Source organism: Lissotriton helveticus, chromosome 2_1, assembly GCF_964261635.1.
Source record: "Lissotriton helveticus chromosome 2_1, aLisHel1.1, whole genome shotgun sequence".
Lineage (NCBI taxonomy): Eukaryota > Metazoa > Chordata > Amphibia > Caudata > Salamandridae > Lissotriton > Lissotriton helveticus.
In genome coordinates this window covers 686,448,739-686,474,185 of record NC_136059.1, presented here as the reverse complement: position 1 = coordinate 686,474,185, position 25,447 = coordinate 686,448,739, and the positions used below count along the sequence as shown (strand labels likewise).

Sequence of the window (25,447 nt, the reverse complement as noted above, 5' to 3'; positions counted from 1 at the left end):
TAGGGAAAAAATGTCACCTAAATATGGCATCCCTAGCTCTTCATGTACTGAAAGGTTCGCGGTACCTGCTGGGACACACAAAATGCGTTTCAGAAAGAAATTTTCAGCGATCTGCAGCTGCCCACCGTCAGTGTACCCCCAGATTTCACTGCCATGGGTAGCAGTTGCTACCGATTTCGCGTTATAGAGTTTAAGCATGGCACTGGTAGGTTTTTTACCCAATTTCGACGCGAAATTGAAGATGGAGGCGTTAACCCTGACCAATTCCCCTTTCTTTTTTGCCAGGTGAGGACCCCAATTAAGCTTCGAGTCAAAGAGGACCCCAAGGTATGAAAATGACTTTGTTATAGGGATCACTACACCCTCAAGTTTAAATGAGAAGATCCTTTTTTAGGTCTCGCCTGTCGATGCGCATGCGCATCGAGCAAGCGAGACTATAGGGGCTCATCCACACTTTATCTAACTTGCAAGGAATCGTGGCGATTCCTTGCAGTGCCCGTGACTTTTAAGCTCAATGCGCATGTGCATTGAGCTTAAAAGCGCGTGCACAGCCGCCCGCATTCCTCCGACACCTTTGAAGTGAAGCTTAGCTTCACTTCAAAGGCCCGGCTTGTTCACACCCACATGCCGCTCCGCCCCCTCCCCTGAGTCATCCTGCCTGCCCCTTCCCGCCGTGTCGCATTTCTCCTCCCCCCTCCCCTCTCTTCCCTCCGTCTTGGTTCTTTTGTCGATGTTCTTGTTTTCCTTCTTTTTATATACGTGTGTACGTTTTACAGTAATTTGAAAAGTGTTTCTGCACCTATTCCAAGTCCGCCTCTGTGGAAGAAACAACACAAAGTCAAATTTTTTCACAATTAAATGTGCCGTTTCTATTTTTGGAATTGTTGTTCTTACTGCCAGTGTTATTAGTCTGGCAAGTTTTGGTGGTGACATGTTTACTTTTCCTGCTTCTTGTTTTTTTAAAGAGGTTTAGGCTTGCAGGAAAAACATTTTTAAAAATGTAACGATCGCACCAGCTTGTGTCTGCTTTGCCGGTGCTTATTACCTGTTGCCGCCCGTGGTCCGTTTCACAGTACGCGGTGTTTTTCTCTGCCCGGGAAGTGTTTGGAAGTTAGACTGATTAACTATTAGTGGACAACTCCTCGTCCAAGCCGAAACTAGCAGTCTCGCACCTCGTTGTTGGAGTCGGAGGAGTGGCACTTAAACACATCCTGTCTTCCCTGTACTTTACTCATCTACGCTCTGCCATCTAGCGGTTACTCACTTGATAGCAGCGTTCTGTGTTCCTGTTAAGAGCATTTTCTGTTGCATTGAATTGCTTAAAAAATACGGGCTTATTGTTAGTATTTATAAAACTAATCAAAACAAAGCAAGCAAAAATAAAAAGTATATTTTTTACTACTTACATTATATTAACCTAAAATGTAATCCCGAAGAGTCCCTAAAATGAGTTACTCCCCATCTTATGAGAGAGAAATTGTGTATTTAACTTGAAGCATTTTACACATCTTCCATAACAGAATTCATAGTGAATGAGTGGATGGATGGATACTCTTAATAGATTTTACTATCATCTTAGAATTTAGTTCTGTGTCATCTTGGGTTTTTACAACTTGATCTCTGGCGAGTCAGTGTTGTAATTACTTTGATGCAACATCTCTTCTAGGATGTACTTAGTGACAGAGCAATTACAAATCTTTGCAAAGCAAATTAAGCTATCATCAGTGGGTTGGAGAGGTTGCTTCAAATGAGACTTCAGATAAAGCTGAACGATGCTCATAATAGCAAGACCCGACTAATAAGCTATAAATCCAACAGTAGACATTCATTACAGGACTGTAACTACTCCGGTTGCATGTACTAATTTCACCAATCAATCTTGCCACCACATCCACCACCACATCCACCACCACATCCACCACCGCATCCACCGCCACATCCACCGCCACATCCACCACCACCACATCCACCGCCACCACTACATCCACCACCACTACATCCACCACCGTATCCACCACCACATCCACCGCATCCACCATGACATCCACCGCCACATCCACCACCGCATCCACCACCACATCCACCACCACATCCACCACCACATCCACCACCACATCCACCACCACCGCATCCACCACCACCGCATCCACCACCACTACATCCACCACCGCATCCACCACCACCACATCCACCGCATCCACCATGACATCCACCGCCACATCCACCGCCACATCCACCGCCACATCCACCGCCACATCCACCACCACATCCACCACCGCATCCACCACATCCACCACCACATCCACCACCGCATCCACCACATCCACCACCGCATCCACCACCACCGCATCCACCACCACTACATCCACCACCGCATCCACTCACCCTCAACACCTCACCCTCACACAGTGCAATAGGTCTCACAGGATTTTTAGTTAAAGCTTTTACAAATGTTTATTGCTTTTTTGATTTGTAATTCTTTAGCATTGGCTACAAAAAATAAAAATGCAAAAGATTTACAACAAAAAACCCATAAACAATTCTAAATGCACTAACTCTAATGCTGCGAGACCTATTGCATTTCCAATGCTTGTGGTTGTTGGCCAACCTGCATGACGAATGATTTTGAGTTGTTGATCATAAGATCTCTATCCGTCATGAACAGTTTGAAAGCGTTTAATAAAGCTTGAAGGCCCCTCTCGGTTCTGGAAATTAAAACCGCATCATCTGCGTATAAAAGTACAGGAATCCCCCGCCTACCAACTCTAGGGCAGTCAGACTGTACATTCTGCAACACACTATCAAGGTCATTGATGTAAAAATTAAAAAGAAAGGGGGCCAAGATACAACCTTGACGAACACCCTTTCTGATGTCAAAATTTTCTGTTGTGCTGAGATCTTGGGAGTATCTCACATTGGCTCTAGTATTACTATGTAAATCAGCCAGGAAATTGACAATTCCACTATCTACACCCTTTGCCCTCATGGACTGCCAAAGCCTTCCCCTGTTTACACAATCAAAGGCTGAGGGACCAGTCCATGAAGGCGAGGTGAATAGTGCCCCTATGAGCCACAGTGTACTTGCTAAGTATTAAAAAAAGGTTAAGACACTGCGTCACAGTTGATCGTCCACTGCAGAACCCGTACTGTACGATGGACATATTATTTTCCATCGTCCAGTCAGGAAGTCTCTGCAATAGAATTCTACCTATAATTTTGACCATTGAGTCTATTAATGAAGTAGGCCTATAACAGTTTGGGCTACTTTTGTCCCCTTTCTTAAAGACCGGGACAATCGTAGAGACCCCCCAGGAGTGTGGGCAACCATATTTTACTGCCGCATTAAAAACAGACTCCAAAATAGGGGCCCAGAAGCTTGGCTCAGATTTAAACAGATCTGGAGGAATCCCATAGGGACCGGGAGCTTTCCCTGCTGTTAGACCCTCAATGCTCTCCATGACCTCCACCCTAGAGAAGCTAATCGTCTTGACATTGTCACTCGGGCGGGAATAATCCTTTCTTCCACCGGGCTACAATACAATTTCTTGAAGTGAGATTCCCATTCCTCCTTTGGTATATAGCATTCCAGGCCATCACCCGGTACCTGGACCTGGAAAGGTTTCTTCATTAACGCCCAGAATCTGGAACTACACCTCAGAGTAGAAGGGTCCAGAATCTCTCTCCAAGCCTCCTCTCTAAGGCCTTCCTTATGTTTAGTAATGATAGATTTATATTGCTTGCGGCACAATTTAACTGTCTCCTTTATTCTTGGTTTAGCTGCTAGTGCTAACCTTAAGTTTCTGGCTGCTTTAGAGCAATCCCGATTGAACCACTTTGGTCCCATGAATTCTGACTTCTTTGCTGGAACTGACAATAACTTTGTCACTGTAACCGACAAACTTTGATAGGCTTCAAGAACCTTCCTCGGTTGTGGACCTTCTTGTGTGCAAACCAAAATTTCATCTGCACAAAGAGATTTAATATCTTTATACAAAAGGTCTGGGGTAATTTTAGACCATTTAAGACGACGTCTCCCATCAGATGTACTTACCCTACCGGTACTGAGACTTATATCTACTTTGGCTATCCAAGGACCCCTCGGGTGAACAGTAAGTGGATTGTGATCACTGAATTCACTATATTCAGTAACGAAGGAGTCTACAAAGGATTGCATTGGCAGAGTTATTAATACATAATCAATAAAAGTTCCCCTGCCATGCCCCTTAAAGGATGGAATCTCAAAGCGCTTTGTAGGGTCCATCAGTCCCATGGTCAGTGATAGATCTAAGTCATTAAGTAGATCATTGAAAAGTTCCCCCTCTGTCGTGTGTTCCAAATGCAAACCCTCTAAGCGCGGGCAATGCAAATCTGAAATACTTTTCAAGAGAACATCCCCACAGGGGTGAACATTAAAGTCTACCAATATCATGAGATTATGGATACAATCCCTCATAGAATTTCTAATAAAAACATTCAGTACTGATAACTGACTAATAACTGAGCAAGAATTGACAGCATTGTAAAAATTGACCAAACCGAGCATACAGTTTTCTCCTGTTAAAATTAGACCGATAATGCAAGAGTTACTAGTTATGACTCTACGAGCTTTACACGGGAGCGCAACAGAGATGAACGTCACCATTCCCCCCTTCGATCTTCCCCTAGTTGTGGCTGTTGCAGGGACATAAAATGCTTTATAACCTTCCAGAAAATAGTTACATTCTACTGACCAGGTCTCCTGCAGACATATAACCTGGAACTGCTTAATGTACCTAATCCAGTTACTGTCCTCCATCTTGGCGCCCAACCCGGAAATATTCCATGAAATTACATTGTTCCCATTCAGTTTTACCCGTGTGCTTTCCTCTTGTCCCATTTCATTCAAAATCTCTGTTACTTGTCCATCCGATTCCTCATGTCAATCACACGGCTCCAGGCCTGAGAGTGAGTCAAATCTGTTCTGCGTAACAACATTGAACCCATTCATACCAAAATTATCAACATTGTAGCGATAAGCAGCTTCAGGAAGCTGCTCTCAATAAAACTGTGGCCACGTGTTGGGGATGTTTAAAGTTAACTACCACACAATCCCCGCTAGATGTTTTAAGAGATGGGCCAATCCAGTTCACTCTTCGAGTTGACAGAATTTGATCAGAATATGCAATTGGAAAACCACACTTACTATTCAGCCATGATACCGTTTTATTTTTTAGTGAGGCATGAGATTCCTCAAATGGCTGAGCTGAATGATGTTCAATGGGCGGTACGTTTGTTAAAACAGCCACATAAGGGGCACAATCAGGGGGAAGATTAACATAGCGGCTTTTCTTTATATGTCTAGTAACAGGCTTGCCTTCAGGATTTAGTATAGCCTGTTTTTCCTTACCAGGATTACCCTCAGTATTTAATAAGACCTGTTTTTCCTTGCCAATTGTAGAAGTAGAGCTAAATGGTGCAGGTTTTGTTACAACAATTTTCTGGTTGTTCTCCTGCTGACTAGAAGTTCTACCAGTGCTGTGTCCATCTCTACTATGCCTCTTCTCCACAGCCTTAGGTTTTACCGCTGTGGTGGCTACCAGGTGTGTTGATATCAGTGCGCCTAGTCTATTTACTTCTAGGACCACACTATCCAACTTAGCTGTCAGAGGTCTCATTAACTCTTCAAACTTAGCCTCTAGTTTTTCCTCGAGTGTGCTAATCAGTACGGCAAAGTGATCCAGATTAATATTTATACCAGTTACATTATTACCTTCGTGCGAGTTTTGGTCACCAACAAGGCTTTTTGGCACCTGTTTCACTATTTCTACTCTTTTCTTCCCATGCTTCCCCCCACGTTTAGCCAGTGGTTTTCTACAGGATCTCACTGGTCTAGGGGAGGGGGAGGGGGAAGCCAAAGACTGATCTGGTGCCTCAATAGAAATGTTGGTAGTACTATCTTGTAATTCTGCATGAACCTGAGCTTCTACCGCTATAGTAGACCCGTTATTCAAATCTGGTACATCAACTATAACTAGGTCAGGGACTAATAGCGGTATATCATCTTCAGCCAACCGATCACTTCCGCGACCTAGTGATGCCCTGCGCTCGCTATTAATCTGTGTAACCTTTTTAACTAGGTAATTATCCATAGTACCTAACCCAGTTGTAGTCCTATGTGACTTTACTTTAGACATCATCAAGTAGAAAAGTTAATGCAACACCCCGAAAGCACTTTAACGTTTATACAATACAACAAAATCAATATCACACTAGGAGATTCAAACTCCTAGAAAAAGATCAGGGTCCGTGGCCCAGCCCGGCCTCCTCAGTCCTCTGAGGGCCCGCCCTTAGCCCGGGCTTAGCCCGGCGTCGCCCGCGCGCGTCCCGCGATGCGGGAAGGGATTGTTACCTATGAGGAAGTGACGATAAGGGGGCGGAGCCTCGGTCTCGGTGTTGGCCCTGCGGTCTCCTGGGCCTCAGTGCACCTCCAAAGTTCTTTTACTGACCCCCAAACGTTGCGCCTTGCTTCACAGGCGAAGCGTCTCCCACGAAGCGGGGGGCGCGAGCAGTTTTTGAAAGCCCCGGTGAAAAGGGGGCGGAGCCTCGGTCTCGGTGTTGGCCCTGCGGTCTCCTGGGCCTCAGTTCACCTCCAAAGTTCCTTTACTGACCCCCAAACGTTGCGCCTTGCTTCACAGGCGAAGCGTCTCCCACGAAGCGGGAGGCGCGAGCAGTTTTTGAAAGCCCCGGTGAAAAGGGGGCGGAGCCTCGGTCTCGGTGTTGGCCCTGCGGTCTCCTGGGCCTCAGTGCACCTCCAAAGTTCCTTTACTGACCCCCAAACGTTGCGCCTTGCTTCACAGATTAAATTACCTTATCTATATCTATACTAATATAATAAAGAGAGAGCCCAAACCTTTGAGGCGGGTAATCTCAGGAACCACAGCACCAATCACAACACCCAATACAGCATTAGAAAGGGCAGTTGCATCAGAAGGACATAGACTATGCAGACGCCCACCATATACATTTAAAAGGTAAAAGAACCGTGCCAGCAAAGTAGTCCCTTGTGGGCGTGTCTGCGTTGTGCTGTGGGCGTGTGCTGGGGGGGCGTGACAAACGCTGGGGGCGTGTGGTACGTTCCGCCCTTCATGCCATGTCTCATATTGTGTGCTAATCCCACCCTGCTCCCTTTAAATACCCCTGCACCCCATAATCATAACCCACCCTTACTCCTTAAAATACCCCAACACCCTTAAACACTAACCCGTCTTAACCCTATAAATATACCCTGTACCCCAAAACCCAAACCTAGCCCTGAACCCTATAAATACCCCTGTACCTCAAAACCCAAACCTATCCCTTAACCCTAAAAATACCCCTGTACCCCAAAACCCAAACCTAGCCCTGAACCCTAAAAATACCACTGTACCCCAAAACCACCCCTGAACCCTAAAATACCCCTGTACCCCAAAACCCAAACCTAGCCCTGAACCCTATAAATACCCCTGTACCTCAAAACCCAAACCTATCCCTTAACCCTAAAAATACCCCTGTACCCCAAAACCCAAACCTAGCCCTGAACCCTAAAAATACCACTGTACCCCAAAACCACCCCTGAACCCTAAAATACCCCTGTACCCCAAAACCCAAACCTAGCCCTGAACCCTAAAAATACCCCTGTACCCCAAAACCCAAACCTAGCCCTGAACCCTAAAAATAACCCTGTACCCCAAAACCTAGCCCTGAACCCTAAAAATACCCCTGTACCCCAAAACCCAAACCTAGCCCTGAACCCTTAAAATACCCCTGTACCCCAAACCTACCCCTGAACCCTAAAAATACCCCTATACCCCAAAACCCAAACCTAGCCCTGAACCCTAAAAATACCCCTGTACCCCAAAACCCATACCTATCCCTAAACCCTAAAACTACCCCTGTACCCCATAACCCAAAACTATATCTGAACCCTTAAAATACCCAAACACCCCAAAACATATACCTCAGTACCCCAAAACATATACCCCTATATCCATACTTACCTTATCCAAACATTAAAAAAAACATGCTTTTACCATTCATGCATTTACAACTAATTTCGTTGTAAATGTATGCGTGGTAAAAGCATATAAAATGTAATGCCATGCGTTATAATGGCATTGCGGAGTCAAGGTACTTTCGTAATGAAAGTATGCGGAGTGATGGTATGTGGAAAGAAAGTTGCAGAATAATGGGTGTTTACCCTCCCCCGGTAAGTACATTGGTGGCACGGCAGCCCACATCTCCAGCAACATGATCATATTTTTTCACCACCCATTTGAAAAATGCACAGGTCTCTCTCATTGATGGCCAGCACCGCCATACACTTTTAGGCACACCTCCCGCCACAAGTTCTAGAATTGCGAACTTTAGAGCTGGGGAGCTACGTTCGAATCTCGGCATCAGCTCAACATCCTGTGATTCCAGGCAATTCGCTTTGTCTCCCCGTGCCTACCACAAATGAATGTGTGCTTCTGTAATGTAAATTGTGCGCATGCCATGTTGTCGAGTTCACGCTATATAATATTGCAAGGAAAAATAAAGTAGGGAAACTCGAGTTCACACACTACTGAACGCGCACTCTTAAGTGCATCAGCAGTGCACTGTGAATCGGAGCGTTTCACAGGCCTGTCACAGATAAGAAATGCTATCAAAACGAAATCCTACAAAACAATATACTACTGGTCGGCAGCAATTCATACCCGGACAACGTCAGGACGGGCTGCTAGTTCATTATACATTTTGTTTGTCTTTTAACAGTTCTGTTCTAATGACGGAGTGGTTTTCTCTCAGCTTCTTTAAAAATCTTCTTTATACCCCTTTCCCTGAATGTATCCATCATAAAGAGAATGTGTTTATTATATATTTCCTGTGTAGTGCAATTTCTTTTAAGCCTTTGTAGTTCTCAACAATGTATATTAGTTTGATTTTGGGTGTCCCGGTTAGGCATGAATAGCTATGGGCTTTTTTGGACAGAAGTTTGCATTATCAATGTACGGTTCAACATCTTGAAAAAATATTTTGTTTTGCTCATATTCCAAAATTAGTTGTACATTCAAATCATTGGTGATAAGCCTAAAGTTTAGCAACAACTCCATTCCAAATAAAAAATATGTATGTTACCGTATCAGAAGCTTATCCTTGACCTGCCCAAGCATATTTTTGCTCATAGACCCCACCCCAGTTTATAGATTTGTTTACTAAGGGGCTTCTCAACAAGTTGATGAAAACGTGACTTATAATGTTAAACCAGTGCAACCTATAACTTCTAATAAATAACTAAAGTAAACGTTTGCTAGATTTTAAAATAACGCTCTCCTGAAATAAACATGGTAAAATATCATGCTTGTTAATCATTTACCGCTATATGTATCAACAAACCAATTTGCATTTCCTAAATAGCGAATTTTAAGGAATCGCTATTTAGGAAATGCAAAACGGTATGTATGTACAAAATCGCTTTCCAATAGCGATTCCTTAGCATTCCTAATTTGAGATTAGCAAATTGTTAATCGCAAATTACCCCTTCATTTCCATGGGCCAGGAGGCCCATAGGAATGAAGTGCAATTTGCAATTAGCAATTTGCTGATCGCAAATTAGGGATTTTTCCAAGGGTGCAGGGGTGTCTCAAGAACACCCTGCTGCACCCCTGAAAAAGACATTTGGGGGCATATGGCGCACATACATGCCCTTAGGGCATGTATGGGCGTCATATGGCACCTTTTGGTTTTTTTCAAAAAAGCTTTTTGATAAGAATTCGCAAATTACCACCAACTAGAAGTTGGTGGTAATTTGCTAATCCTTAATGGCATTTTTTGCATATTATTTGTTTGATAAATTGCATTTAAGGAATCGCAAAATTTGCAATTCCTTAAGTGCAATCGCAAAATAAGGATTAGCAAATTTTGCTATTCCTTATTTTGCATCAAACTTGTTTGATACATACCATTTGTCTATTTAGCATTCGCAAAGGCCGAAATTCGCAGAATTTCGGCCTTTGCGAATGCTAAATAGCTTGATACATATAGCGGTTAGGCTCTGACGAAGCAGTTAGTTAGCTTAATACATGTTGGCTGTTTACGTTTTTTTTTTGCATAAACGTCTCTCTAGGATTGAAGTAGATGATGTTTGTAATCTCTCAATTGATTAATACATTTGGAAAACGTTAATATTCTTGACTTTTGGGAAGAATAAATACACTTTTTTAATCTGAATATAAGGACTTGTACATTTACATGGCCTTAGTAAAAAAATAGCTGTGATTAATCTTTTCAAATGTAATTGTTTATCTTGATGAGAACTGATGTTGAGGCACTTAGTTGGCAGCCTTATGGCTCCAGTGATGTTATTGTAACTCCAATTCCGGCATTGAGGTAGAGCCACCACCCCTACCTGTTCTGGACAAGTATTGCAAAAGTTTCTTGATCCAGTCTGCCTGGAATATTCAAAAGTGAGGACTCTGCAGGTAGATTGAGTATGCTGCAGAAATGAAGTAACTTTGTGATCATGACACCCCAATCTATTGCGTTGGTTTTCATGATGCCGCCTTTTGTGTTGGTGCTTGCCTTTTTTTCTGATTATTTTCAATCCTATGGACTGGACTTTTTTGATGCACAATCCCCTGATTTAGACCTTGAAGGCCTCCTACCCTAATAGATTATCATAAGTTAAGCGCGTGTTCACTCAGAAATATTGTACTATCTCTTTTGCTAGTGTGTTCCTATTTGCAAATTCTTCAAGCACTGTTGGCTGTGGTTGCCAAATAGAAATCTTAGCTAGTGGCCTCTCTAAAGTACATAGGGCCAGATGTAGGTAATCTCAATTTACCTATTCTTAAATACCGAATTTTACCGATTCGGTATTTAAGAATAGGTAAATGGGATGTAGATAATTTTTTGGTAATTAAGAATCTGTATTTAATTACCTGGAGGCCCATAGGAATGAATGGGAATTACTGATTCGGTAAATACCGATTCGGTAAATACCGAATCGGTAATAGGGGGAACCATTTCAAGGGTGTCACATTGACACCCTGTTGCACCCCTGAATAGTGCATGGGTGCACATGTGGCACACATACATGGCCTAAGGGCATGTATGTCTGCCACATGGCACCATTTGGCACCATTGTCAGACACAAATGCAAACGTGCAGACGACCCCTGGGTTGATCTGGACGCATTTGCTCACCTAAATAAGGCCTTCTTGGAATCACAATGACCCCCCCCCCCCCCCACCCGCACGCTGACCCTCAGAACCTTGGTATCTCAGAGGGCCTCCCCCTTCTCCTGATCACTTGAACGAGGACGATTCCCCTTATAACTCGGATGGGTAGGGCATACAAGACTAGCTCTGGAGCCCGTCTGGCAACCCTGGGGAAAATGTTGACCCATAGATTCCTTCGCAGGCCCCTGAATCTGATATGTTGGTTCCTGATGAGTCACTGTAACTGCAATCTGCGGAATGGTCCCCAGCGCCATAGGTGGCGTCTTATGTATCATCCTCTTTAACGAAGCCGCTCGATTAAAAAGGGTACATAGCTGCCTCAGGGTGGAGTGTCTGCACCCTTCTCTGGAGGGCAAGGTCGCTCTAATCTCAGAAATTGATGCCAAGATTGCTACCTTTTTAGGTAAATTTGTGAAGGATCCTAAAAAGGGGATAGACTGCTCCTAGGGATTTTACCAGAATAAGTTATTGGACGTGGCTAGCCCTAGCTCCAAGATCCTGGAAATGGCAGAAGACCCCAAAACGCATGGGACCCTGTTTTCGCCAGAAGCATTATCTAATTGGGCACCAAAATCAATCATGTTCCTAGGGAATGCCAACTGCACGCTCTCTGCGAAAAGGCGCAGTCACAGATCCCTGCTAATCAAGATTGATCCGAAGCTGGGAGAGTTATTGTGTTCCAAGGTGACCCCTTTGCACAGGGGAATCTCTTTGGGGATCCCTTTAACCGCAAATTGGGGGAATTCATCAATACTTTTCACTCCCTTGGATAAAAGTGCAATCCTCTGTCAAGCAGATTTTTACTCCCTGTGTTTTTGTCAGTTCCGATCGTGGTCTTGTTTGCCTGCCGACTGTATCGTCACCTGAACTGATACTGCAGCTGGTTCCCTGAACGGTAAGCAGTGGCGAACAAGGCCTTCCGCCAAGATTGGAGCAAGAATACTGGGTATGCGTTCCCTCGTTTCTCCATGATAATGAGGTTATCGAAGCAGCCTTCTTACTCGCCAAATCCTATGTGGATAGCACAAATAAACTATACCGCTCAGCCTGGTCCCAATGGTTTGATTGGTGACATCAAAGGAAAGTGGATCCTGTGGGGTCAGATGTTGTCCACATCCTGAATTGCCTTGCCTCCTTGGCCTCGGAGGGTCAGGTCCATCAATACCTTTAGATCATCCATTTCTGCAGGTCATTCACCAGTAGAGCTGTGGCCTGTAGGTGAACACCTTTTAGTTTGCAAACTCCTAATAGGCATTAAGCTATCCTTTCCTCCTGAACTCAGGTATTCAACATTATGGGATGTTAGCAAGGTCTTGCCCCTTTATAAGTCATGGCCCTGAAACAAATATTTGTCAAGAAAGCAGATGTCAGCAAAGGTGGCTACATTATTGTGTCTGTTGTCCGGCCGCAGAGTCTTGGATGTGCCAGCACTGGATTTAACAGGTAGAGTGTTTACTCCGGAAGGAATAACTTTTTTATTTCCAGGACAATGAAGGGCAATTAAAAAAATGGTTTAATTCCTGTCCTTTTCATATTTTCCAAAATTGTGTATGGTATGGGTGATTAAAGCCCATGAATCTATGACGGTGGATATTCGTCCTCAAGGTGAACAGCAATTGCTTATTGCCATTACGAAACCTCACAGAGCTGTTTCCTCCCCTACTATTGCCAGGTGGGTTATCTGGCATTGATAACTCCAAATTTGGAGCTCATTCTGCTAAGGGTGCCATGGCTTCCAGAGCCTTTTTTGGGGGGGCTCATTTAGAGCAGCAGCTCGGTCCTTGGATTCTACCTTTAATAAACTTTACTTCAAATTGGTACCAAACCTGGCATCTTTAGTGGTGGAGAAGCTTTGAACCAGCCTAATCCGCGCCTCTGGGTCCAGACATAGAATGAAAAATTTCCTAGCTATTGTAATGGAAAGTTTTGATTCTATTAAGTACACAGAGGCGAGGATTAGCCCACCTGCTGTGGTATGTTCATATTACTCCCACCTTTTGAAAGAGGTACTTGATCATGGAGTATTCAAACATGCTCATATGTTACTGGTAAACTTAACTATTTCAGCCTGATCTGTACTAATGCTCGTTTAAAATTGACAATCTACATGGCGAAAATGGGCGTGGAGCAGAACTTAATTAACCTGTTGAAAGATCTGCACTCTGATACGAGAGCAAACGTTGGGTATACACAAGATTTGAAAGTGACAAAAGACTTTGGAGTGCACCGGGGATTTCGACAAGGATGCATTTTGGCCCGTTCCTTTTTAATTTATATATAAATGAATTGGAGGAGCACCTTTTAAGTACAAATGCAGACTATCCTTATATTGGACGAAAGGGACTGCCGGTTCTGCTATATGCGGATGACGCAGTCCTTTTAGCCAGAACTGCTAATGGCCTTCAAACCTTACTAAATTCTTTTTTCACCTTTATGAAATCCAGAGATTTGAGTATAAATAACTCTAAATCCTTCGTAATGAAGGTTGGCCAGGGTAACAAAAAGCCAAATCGTCTAAACGTTAATGGAGTATCAATTCCTGTAACAAATACATTTTCCTATCTTGGAGTCCTGTTTGATCATCAATTAAACTGGGGACCTGTAATACAAAAAAAAAAGGGAGAGGTAATCAGGACAAATGCGGCAATACTTGCTTTTCCAAGAAAAATGGGCAACAGCCCAGTTGCTGCATTACTCCAACTTTACCAGGCCAAGAGTGTCACTACCGCATGTTATGGCAGTGAGATATGGGGATATGCCCCACTAGGAACCCTAGAGATAGTTGAAAACAATTTCCTCAAGCAGTTACTAAGAGTTCCTAGGGGAACAGCAAATTTTTCTGTACACGAAGAGCTGGGTATTTCATTTTTATGTGATAAATTAGCAGTAAACCCTCTAGTATGTTGGTTAAACTGCTGGATAAATGATGACATACCCCTTACTCCGCTCATACTGAGAGAAGCGTGAACATGGGAAAATAGGCTGAAGGTTCCCTGGATAAAGTATCTGAGTAACTGCTTTAATGATATAGGGCGTCCCGAACTTTTCTTAACACCAAACTCAATTACGAAACTGGATGTTATTCATGTGAAGAAGGCTTTTATTTCTTCCAGACTCATAGCCATGGAGTCTGGTGAATTGAGGAAAAGTAGTGTACGAATTCATGCGCTAATAAAAACAACTTTGCTCACGGAACCATACCTATTATGGCCAATGTCAAGTTATGATCGCTTTCTGTTGACAAGGTTCAGGCTGGATTTATTTCATTTACTCCTGGCTGTGCCCAAGGGATCTCATCGTGGACAAGTGTTGCCGGCTTGCGGCTGCGACGAAAAGTCTCCGCAAGACCTGGCACACTTCCTATTTTTTTGTCCTTTTTATAAAATACCAAGGAGGCTATATTTAAAACCTTACCTTAAAAAATTGAACTTTTTGCAATTCAGACCGGCACTTTATTATCTCCAGCTGCTAAGTTGTGACTGTACCCTGTTTGTATGTAGTTTTTTAAAACTGGCAATTAAATTTAGGAAAAGTATGGAAGGATAGTAGTATCGTTAATTGAAAGGATAGCCTTTTTATGCCCTTAGAACATTTTTATCTAAGAACCTGAACGTTTTATTATGCCTGTAACTTCTTGTGAGTGTTTCTTTGTTATGTGATTAAACAAAGAGGACTAGCTTAAGTTGACCAAAGTGTTGCAGTACTCTAATTAGTTCTGTCATGGGCACCTTGTTGGTGTATTCATGAAGCCCTCACCCACCAACCTAGTTGGTGGCATGCTTCATCATCGGGCCCACCCAGTGACACCTAGTATGTCCCGGGTGTGCTACGACGCCTGATTACAGCGGAGCTGGTATATTGCTGAGAGTGCATTGAGTGAGGTTGAGTGAGTTGTCATTTAAAACGGCTTGGTGGTGGTCCCAGTACCCGAGGGTAAATTAAATTTTAATAACTGGGCCGTCACCAGCGGTTAAAAGTAAGGCTACAGGACGCGTGAGGGTGGCGAGTTACTGCCCCCTGCGTCCTTCAGATGGTCGACATGTTTCAGCCAGTGCCTTAGAGTATTCTGGCTTTCCTCAGGACCGTTTTTTAAAAAGGTGTAGTGAAATAAAACAGACTTAGTGTTGTGGTACAGACTATGTGATACACTCACTAAGGCGTTTTTCTATATGTGAGAGGGGGATTCCCTTCTCATGCATACGCTTTGGGTTATTAGCCAAGGCTTCCTGGAGGGAAGCGGTAAGGGGATGACCAGTCTTTCTGGTCAGTGCCTGCCTTGTACCTGTTGTCCCGCCGTCGTCCTCCGGTGTTTCTTTGTTATGTCATTTTAACTGTTTTTTTTTTATAATTATGAATTAATATGTGTATAGTGTGTAATGCTTTTATGGTTGTTATTTTAAACAACCGAATAAAGTTCCCTTGACCGTGACCATCTACAATTTGTTGTTGTCCCTTCCGAAACAAAGAAATTACATAAGTGTAACTTTCTTTCAGGGACAGATTCTTCCAAGCAGGCATAAAGTTAGATCTTCTGGGCTGTGTTTCCAGGAAGAAAGAGGGGAATTCTTCAAGGATATGCTCCCCCCTAATTGGATTAAATATTTCTTCTGATTCTTTCCCAATGTTTCATGGGAAATGTAGTTTTGTAATGTTTGAATAAATGTTTAAAATGGCTTCTGGTCCTAAATAAAGAAGAAAGAACAAACTTATCCTCGTCTCCCTATTCTTAATAGAATATAAACTTTCCTTTATAATTGCTGGGGAATTTTTTCGTTCTTCACTAAAATTACTTGTACTGAAATACTGTAAAACGAAATGAAAAAATGACAATGTTGTATTATACTAAACTACTTGGGTTTTTGGCTGTAGGCAATCCTGGGAAGATTGATGTCCATCTCCTTTTTCACTGCTATTGTTTTGACGCGTTGGGTTAATATGGCACAACCAGAGCCAGTCGGTCCGGAAGAAAAAGAGAAGACCACTGCTCTTAAAGGTAGTAGTATGATGTTTTATTTGGTTATCTTTTGTCTAACGATGTTGAAATGTTAAAATAAAAAATAAAAAAAATGTAAACAAAACCTTGGAGGTAGAGGCTGTAGGGGGAATTAGAAGCTGCCTCGTTATGACCACCATTTCATAAAGCTCTACACCAGCACAGTTCTTTCAGATTCATCTCTCAACTGACTCAGAATATGGCATTAGACTTCTGCTCCTGCCGCTTGTGCTTTTTCTTTCTGAAAAGATTACTTTTGCCTCTTAATATTTTTCTGTCCACACTTTTTCTACTTGTTGATAATTGTTTTCAGCTGTTCCAAAAATAGCATTATAAAATAGACACCGTAACAAGTTTCAGAGCAGGATGAGTAGAGACAATCGACACTGTTTTAACTTTTTTTTTTTTGGCAACATAATCCAGTGTGGTGAGATAGCAATATTATGCAGCAGCACAATAGTCCATATGGTGGCCATAAGTGGTCAGGATCATATTTATATATACCCAGATTAGTTTTGTACAAACTACTCTCCATGGAAGAAAAACAAACGTTTTTCTTATGAAACCCTCATCCACCAGGGATTACCCCTTGGTGGCATGCTTCATCATCTGGTCCATTCCGTCCCACTGTAGAACAAGGCGTGCAACGATTTACGCTGGAGCACTTTATTTTGCTAAAATGCGATGAAAAAGTTGTTGTTCTAGGAAGGAAAGTGGAGTTGGGGGTTTATGGTGTGTGTCTAAAAATACCTGGCTAGTAGGTATTTCTTAATTTATTACAACCTCAAGTCGGTATGGTTAAAAAAGATAGGGTTTTCTATTTTAGGATACAAGATTGCTAATGAATCTTTACTCCTAAATGGTCAACATGTTTCGAGCTGTGCCCCTAATTGGATCTTCTTCGGGACCGTGGGAAAAATAGTTCCCTGATGCCACTCCTGTCCGTTCACACTGGGCGCATACCATTTGCATGCAAAGAAAAATGAAAAAGTATATACAGTTACCACCCTTTAGGTGTCATTGTTTTATAATTTAAAGTATTCTGCAATTATGCATCATGGTGCCTCTGGGGTTACAGGGTGGCCTGTAGTCACACTCTCATCAAGTCATTCCCTCTTCCGTTCCACCTACTCGGTACAGACCTCCGGGCATATTTAAGCATCTAGTTAATAAAGCATGTGATTATAATATTACAGAATAAATCAGGGTGACTAATGGTTCTGAATGATAACACAAAAGTCATAGTTGAAAATGCTTAATCCATCTGAACCATTTTGACTGCTGAACTGGAGAAGAGGAAATAGTCCAGCTGATCACACTGCAAGATGTACTAGATTAGTTAGAATATTTAATAATGATAATTAGTAAGCAATAACTCTTTTCTTCCTACTCTCCTGATTTCTGTTTGGATCCAGCAAGCACTTCAAAGCAAATCAGATTGCCACAAGATGTCCATATATAAATGCTGGCCCAGTGGTGTGCATGACGGTTATGTCTAGAGGTTAAAGCCAACTCCTCCTACTATTACACCCAAATGTATTAGTTTCTACCAATTTCATGCACAAAAAGTCCATATCTTACTACAAAGGCAAACAATGGGGCTAGTTTCTTCCTGCCAAAAAGGCAAATGCGTTTATTATTGGTACTGTTCGAAACAAAAGGTGCAAAGCAGAAGATTCAATCCAGCCTTGACCTAAACACTGCAAAACAAGTGGCTCAAGTACCAAAATTAGATTTTGGTTCTTTGTTAGATGTCTCTCTCCACCTCAATCCATCAAAGAGACTATTCATAATTGATGTGCAGTACCTTTCCTTTCTAGTCACTAAGAAACACTGCAGGTACCTATGATTCCATGCATACAAGGGCCATTGTCAAAACAATTTTCTTCCATTTCGTCTGAAATCTTCATTACGTGCCGCTTTCAAAATCATACCTGTTCAGGCAGCACATATAATAGCCAGTAGGTCTTGCATCGGGGCATAGTTTTAGCCATTCTTCACCGCAGCCCGGGTGCTATGCTGCATGGCCAATTACTAGGGGAAAAAGTGTCCGGTAGTGTCATTTTATACTGCACGCACCAAGCATGTTTACTCCTACAAAATAACGGGAACCGTTTTTTTTCTTTTTGTTTACTGCTCTGGGTTAGATTGGAAAACAACAAAAAGAAAAATGTAACTCGAGTGGGTGGAGGAAAAAATGCAAGTGGGAAAAAGCTAAAAGGAGAGTGTGTGGAAGCAATATGGGTGTGCCATGGGGAAAGCAACATGGAGGACGCGGCGAGGAAAGCTAACTGAGACGAAGAACATTGCCCATAGGTGGAACCAAACTAACAGAGCATAATATGGAGTTGAAGCGCATGGGAGAGCACTTCAAAGGATGAAGCTGTATGTAAGAGCGGCCTGGAGGATAAAGTTGTGGTCATTGAAATATTGATAATGTTATGAAAAGAAATGTTCTAGGAAAAGTGGGAGGGCACATGCACTCCCACTGAGTGCTTTTAGAAAAAGGAAAAGTTCCTAAAAAGCAGACACTTGTGGAAGGGTAAGTGTGGAGCCAATCAGAGAGATGGTAAACGGGCTATGCTCAATAGGCGAAGCAAAGACTAGATGTCAAAGCTACTAGAACTATTGAATAGAAAGCAAGAACATAAGTATGACAAAAAGATTAGCCAATGGAAAACTGTGGTCGTAGTTGCTTTCCAGGTCAGCTGTTAGCATGTCCCCAATAAGTCCTTTGCTGCCAGACAACTGCACTGTCTGGCAGGCTTTGACCTAAAGGGGTATTAATCTAACCATTCCTTAACAGTTGGCTACTAATGGAATCTTATTTTCAAAGACAGAGAAAGATTTTGAAACAGCCATTCACTTGCAAGATCTGGGGCTCCAGTTCAACTGTCCTAAGTCTACCTTGGTTCCTTTGCAAACCATCAAATACATAGAAGCAATTCTGGACACTCAAAAGTCCACTTTTGGAGGAGAGAGATTGTATTAAACCAACTAAAATGTCAGTTTTTCAGACCGCACACCTTCCATTAGCTAGCTAGATTTCCTTTCTGCTGGGTCCTTGGCAGCATGCATATTCATTGTTCAGAATACTCTGTCTAATCATGAGACCTTTGCCGTAGTGTATTGGATGGCTTGTGCAGTTAGTTCCCAGAAAACTGCAGCTTGTGGTCATTTCTGTTTTGGTGTCACATGAAGAACCTCGTGAAGAGGGCTCAGTTTCATCATGAACTACTTTATAAACACTTAAGGTAGACACGTTTTGACTTCACATAGGACAGCTCTGATTGATGGAGATTTTGTACCAGCTTAGTTTATGGGAACTCCGCAGTAAATTTGTCCTTACAGTTGATCAGGACAGGCATCATCCTGATTCAAACAGCCAGCAAAAAAGTGTACTATCTGAAGAAGCCTGTGGGATGAGGTTGATAACCATGTCCGAAAAAACAAAAAAAAATTGGTGCTAGCTTATAGTGCAAAACTGTTTAGCCTCTTACCAAGAATGGAGAACTTTGAGATAGATTTCCTTCATCCAGCCGTTATTGGGGTCCAGCTGATTAGGTTCTGCACGACTTACTTCACGCTTGGGTCTCTCAATAAATAGTTTCCTGCCCCAACCGACATCAAATGGCCAGAACTTGCTATGAGGGGACCACAGGTGTAGGGTGAAGAGCAGTGCCCTTTCAGTAACCTGCTGTGCTCGTTTTTGAGAGCATCGAAAGCCACTAGTCACCTGACTGATGACCTTTGGAGCTAGCACCCCCACCTGTTTCTGGCAATCAGTACTTGCAAAGTGGTAGACTCGAAAATGGCTCACAGTCCTTAAAACGCTCTGTGAAGTAATTTCCGCCTGCTTCTTTCTCTTTGCCAGAATAGTCCTCCTTGTTTTGCCTGCTTACCATTGTAAATCTTTAGTCCATATGACTGTGGTATCATGACTTGCAGCTGTAACTCTTTGATATCCTCACTTCCTAAACACCTACTTCAGTGTCTTAACAATACCCAGAATGATGCAGTGGGACACATCCAAGGTCTGTCTCCTATGGCATTTCATTTTCACTCACTACATGGGCTCCCTTAGCTAAAACCGCCCTCTGTAGACGCCTCTCTTTTTGTCATGTGATTGTTGAGTCTCTATCTTTGTAAAACACACTCCTAGTCGAGACTCGAATTACCATAATTTATTTGCTTAGTGTTCTTTCATCATCAGCACTCTATTACGAGTTTGTGCTTTCTCTGTACTTGCATCTAAAGCCTATCATTCTCTCCCTTTGCCCTTCTGTTCTGATCAGCCATCTCCTATTGCGAAGGACTCTTGAATAACCTGGTTCTTCACTATATTTGCTAATAAGATTTGCTTGTCTTACACTGTGTGTTGAGTCGTCGGAAGCTCTGCCCCAGGCTAACGGTGACACTCAATAAATGAGTTCATGATCAGTATTAACTGCTGAAAGTGGTTTCTTTCCTCTCACACCACTGATCCTAACGTTTTAATTAAACATATGCACCCCATGTCCAGGATGGTACTGATAGCGCCAGAGTGGCATACACAAATGATACTTTCCCTTTGGTCTTCATGCGTTATCAGACTACCTGGGAAGCTGCTAATCAGACCAGATCTCTTCATATGCTCTGTTTAGATTCACCAACCCCTCCTAAAATCCTTGTGGCTGGTATCCTGGCTCCTGAATCCCTCCAGTGTGCACATAAACTTCTCACAAGAGTGTTCCTCTAAAGTTTCGTACATCTAATGAAAGCGGGTTTGCCTGTTGTGCCTACTACAGGAGCCCCGCCCCCATTTCTCCTATTATAAAGAGGCCTTACATTGGGCTTGCAGTTCACTTACCTTTAGGTACATCGCAGAGTAGTTACTGCTTACAGAAAGACCTGGCTTCTTTTCCTTCAACGTTTTGTGCGAATAAAAACTTCTTGAAGGCCATTAAAAAGGGGTTGTGCATCCTTTCCTTTAGTGGAAACTCCATGTGTTGTAGCAAAATCAATGATGCCTTCTTTCAAACCTACATAAGTCCTTTCTAGAAATTTTTCAGAGAAAGCCGCTTTTTAATCCTTATAACGGTTAGGGAAATCCTGGCACGGTTGCATAAGCTAAGGCTCTGGCTTAGTTTCACATGGTTTGGCTTTCCCACCCATGAGTGCCTAAACTTGGTTCAGCACACCAACGCTTCAGCGTGAAAGACCAAGTTGTTGTAGTCCCACACAACCCGGCTGAACATAATTGTGGATGTGGCGCAAGTGCTTTATAGGCTACTAACCGTCCCTTAAAAAAGAGTCAGGGAAACTGGTCATTTAAACCCAATTTAGTTCTTCGGAATATCACATACGAGTACTGGACTAAAAAAAGATACTTTATATTTGAAAGTGTTTAATTCAACAGTCTTCTTCCTGTTGCTTAGCACATTTTTAATAACCACACCGCAGATAATTAATACAGCACTAATGCAAGTCACTAACTGTGAGAATATTATTAACATTTTTTACATGGTTGGAATGTCATTTACAACCTAACATCCTAAAGACTACTTCTATGTTCTACACTGTGAGAGCTTGGAGTAGCTAACTCGCATTTAGAGTTTCTTTAGATTCAGGGCACTGTATACCTATTCACAGCAAGGAAGCTGTGATTAACACACTTTGCTTGGGAGAAAATGCTTTCTTGAAAAGAAAACACACATCAACTGGACTCAGCTCCTCTCGGAATTGGCTTGGTATCCGCTCTCAGCATAGGAATTAATGCTGCGTCGGTACAGCAATCTGGTAGTCTCTGGCAGGGCCATTTGTGATAATCTAGGGCGAAGACCTCTCTAACTGCTTTGCCACTTCATAGAGTTTTTATAGTGTTGGCCACTGATTTATTCTACTTGAGGAAATGTGCACTTAATTCCATACGTAATCGCTTTGAACCAATATAATACTTCAAGACACACTGGTATATATCAGTATGGCAAATGTACATCAATTCAGACTAAATTGTTTGCATTAAGCATTCACTGTTTGACCTTGAAATATAGATACAACGGAACATGTCCCAGACGTATGTTGCCTTAAGTATTTGTCAAGATCATTGTCTAGATGATTTGATTCTTTTACAGGTTCTTCAAAAGATAAGGACAGATGGTATCTAGGGCAAAGGTAGACAGGCTAACTTAATGATCTGGCACAAAATGCAGTCTGGCTTTTGGGTCTTTAAGACAGACCATTGTTCCCACAAATGTTACACAAAATATAACTGCAGGGGGGCTACTTTGGACTGGATGTCTTCTGGACTCTCCCCCTTCTTACGTTATGTGGTCTGAAATTTTCACATATAAAGGCTCCATCCACATTCTTTAATTATCGGGCTGCTGATTGCTTTGGATAAACCCCTGGCCATAAATCCACAATCCTAGGCTTAACTGCCACCCTAGATGACCATATATGCCAGAGATTGGTACTATGCCCCCTCCTCAATTGTGTTATGCCTTATTTCAAATCAGGATGGTCCTAGACCACTGTGGCTTATAGAACTGAAACCGATGTCTCACTAAGTGTTTGCTTCCCTTCTACCCCCTGCACAATATGATCTGTTTGAGTGTTTAGTTCCTAGGTATGCGTACAAACTAACACACTGAGTGCTTGGAGTCTCTACTCCCCCACTGAATCTTTAATACCCCAGCCTTTCTTCCAGCTCTGTCCTGTACATTTTTAGTGACCCAGCAAAACTGCAGTGATTATCCAGTTGAGTGTTTGGTGCCCCGCTAACCCTGCATGTTGTACCCCATCGTCGATCTCTCTTACTGTGCTAACTATGCATATGGTATAACAGTTAAAATCAACTCTTGAATGCAAGTCCATGCATACCCCACCTCCCTCCTTAACTATCTCCTACACAGGACCTAATAATGTCACAGTCACTATCAGTACTCCGTCACACAATATTTCACATATATTTAGACAATATAAGAGCATTGAATATCCGTTTATGCTTAGCAGGGAGTAGATGTAAATTTTCCAGCTTCATTTCACTTAATTTGTTTGTAATCTTCTTAAATGATCTCGGCTAGTATTAAACCATTTTAGTGTAATACAGAAATGTATGATCCAAGCGTACGTTGTTGTGAAAGCCGTGCCAAAAGAGGTCCCAGGAAGACGCTGCGCTGCCAGGGCACAACTTTCACGCTCACCACTGAAGCAATGGGACAGCTTCTGCAATGACATCAACGTTTTGAGCTAATATTCCATAACGTATTTATGGTGGGAGTCCTTTTGAATACCACTAGTATGTACATTTTCGTCAAGTGCTCTCCTTGTCATCTATATCTCTTTCCTGAAGGAACATTGCTTACCATGTCCTCTTCCTCAGAGTGGAGTCCTCTGCTTCTCTAACTCTGAGCACCGCATTCTAACGGTCTTGATAGATCAGTGTCACTACCACGCCCACCTAATCGATCTTGCCTGCCAGCAATATGAGGGTATCTTTCATGGCCTATAGAATAACCTCTGTGGAAGACACTGTGTTGCCAAACTCCTCACCCCAGGTGTGGCTGCCCTCACGCTCTTGTTTGTTCATAGTTTAGGCCGGCTTAACACATGTATCCTACTTGCTCTGGTGCGAGATTGATCCTTGATAGCAGCACTTGTTAACCTTCCAGAAGTACCAACTGCAGTTTGGCACCACCAGACATCTGCAACCTATGGTGACCTGCACAAAAAATGAGACAAGGCCCCACAAAGCTTAAGCCCTCCAGTGCAAATTCAGGCATTCTGTAGACAAGAAGTGGTGTGAGGTTACATATAGGGTCTTGAGTGAGTTCACTGCCATTTCTTCAATGTCTGTGTGGTTAGCAACACCTCAGGGCCACACAGGTATGTGAGGTAATGCCATTGCAAGTCTATTGCCAACCTGTGACTGGGTCCTATGCAGGCCTGCACAAGACCCCAGCAAGCATTCATTAGCTCCAGGCCAAGTATCTAATGGCATGCACCTGACCGACCCCACTGCTCAGCTCTGCTGCAAGAGATGTAGAGGGATTTGCTTTGGTGCCACTGGCTGGTTCTTCAATGGCTGAGACCCTCAGGGTACAGCACCTGCCCCCTTCTGTGCATTTTTGACTGGATGCTTTGACCCTATATGCCCAGTCACAACCCACACTTCTCTCCTTACCAGTGGGCTGCTTCTCCACTTCAGGACTGATTGGTCCTGGTGTTGCTGTGGCATCTCAGTGCAGTCCTCTTCACCAGGTGGGCCTCCAGGCATGGTAAGTGCTGCTTTCCCTTTTCTCTCTTTTTTGTGGCTGCCTCGCACAGGCATCGGCCACAGGTGGGGGACCGCCAATAGCATGCAGCAGCTGCTTCTCAGGCCAGTCGGGCAGTTCAAGAGCACCACTGAGGTGTTGGGAGACCCCACCCCACCCCACCCCGCTGTAGCTGCCAAGAACAAAAGGGAAGTTTTTAGCTGGCGTGACCAAAGGCGTTCGTGTGACACCCCGGGGCATCCATTATGTTGGATGTATTTGCCTCACACACCCAGAAGGGTGTCATGCTTCATCTTCGGCGTTTGCTCCTCGTCGGGGAGGCGGTGCAATCCCCGACGGGCTCACCTCAAAGAGGGGCGCTTTGGCGGAGATCTTTTTATCCAACAGCCTTATGATGAGGTGGGGGTGTGTGGGCAGGATGGTATTTTAATGTGAAGGGGAGATTAAAATGTAGCAAGGGGTACCGGAATTCACTTTATTCTGGGGGTCCCCTGGCTGCAACTAAAAAGTGGGGCTAGCTCGCTAGGTGTCAACAGATAAATTCAAGTGATCCTAGAGGAGACTAGAAGTGCAGGTGGTCGACATGTTTCTCGCAAGGGGTGTAGTCACCCGCGATTCATCAGGACCTTTACAAAAGGAAAAAGGGGAAAGACCATCAATAACATGCTAGTGTCATGTATGTGGTGTATGTTACCTCTGTGGATTCTCCTATGCCTATACATAGAAAAGGAATAAGGAAACAAAGGTTAAAACGTAATTTCATTGAACCAACATAAGTCACGTAATTGCCAGGGCATAAAAAAGTAGTGGCATGCTGGCGGTGTTGTGAACTATAGTGCACAACCACTGCATACCTGCAAACGTGGAGCGTGCAACGTGCATAGTTGAGTGCACACATACCACTGTATATGTGAGTAGAACTGTGGTGTGAAGGAGTGAAGTTTAAGAACAAGGATTTAAAC

General features: G+C 43.1%; 1 protein-coding gene across 4 annotated transcripts in view; it reads left to right on the top strand.

Annotated features, from left to right (window-relative positions):
- Nucleotides 1-25,447, top strand: part of ARB2A (ARB2 cotranscriptional regulator A) — a 1,817,924-nt gene that overhangs the window by 48,840 nt on the left and 1,743,637 nt on the right. For all 4 annotated transcript variants that reach the window (XM_078675377.1, XM_078675378.1, XM_078675379.1 and 1 more), the window contains one exon: nt 16,107-16,230. In XM_078675377.1, coding sequence (XP_078531503.1) covers nt 16,125-16,230 — 106 coding nt within the window. In that variant the 5' untranslated portion in view covers nt 16,107-16,124. The remainder of the gene's footprint in view (nt 1-16,106; nt 16,231-25,447) is intronic.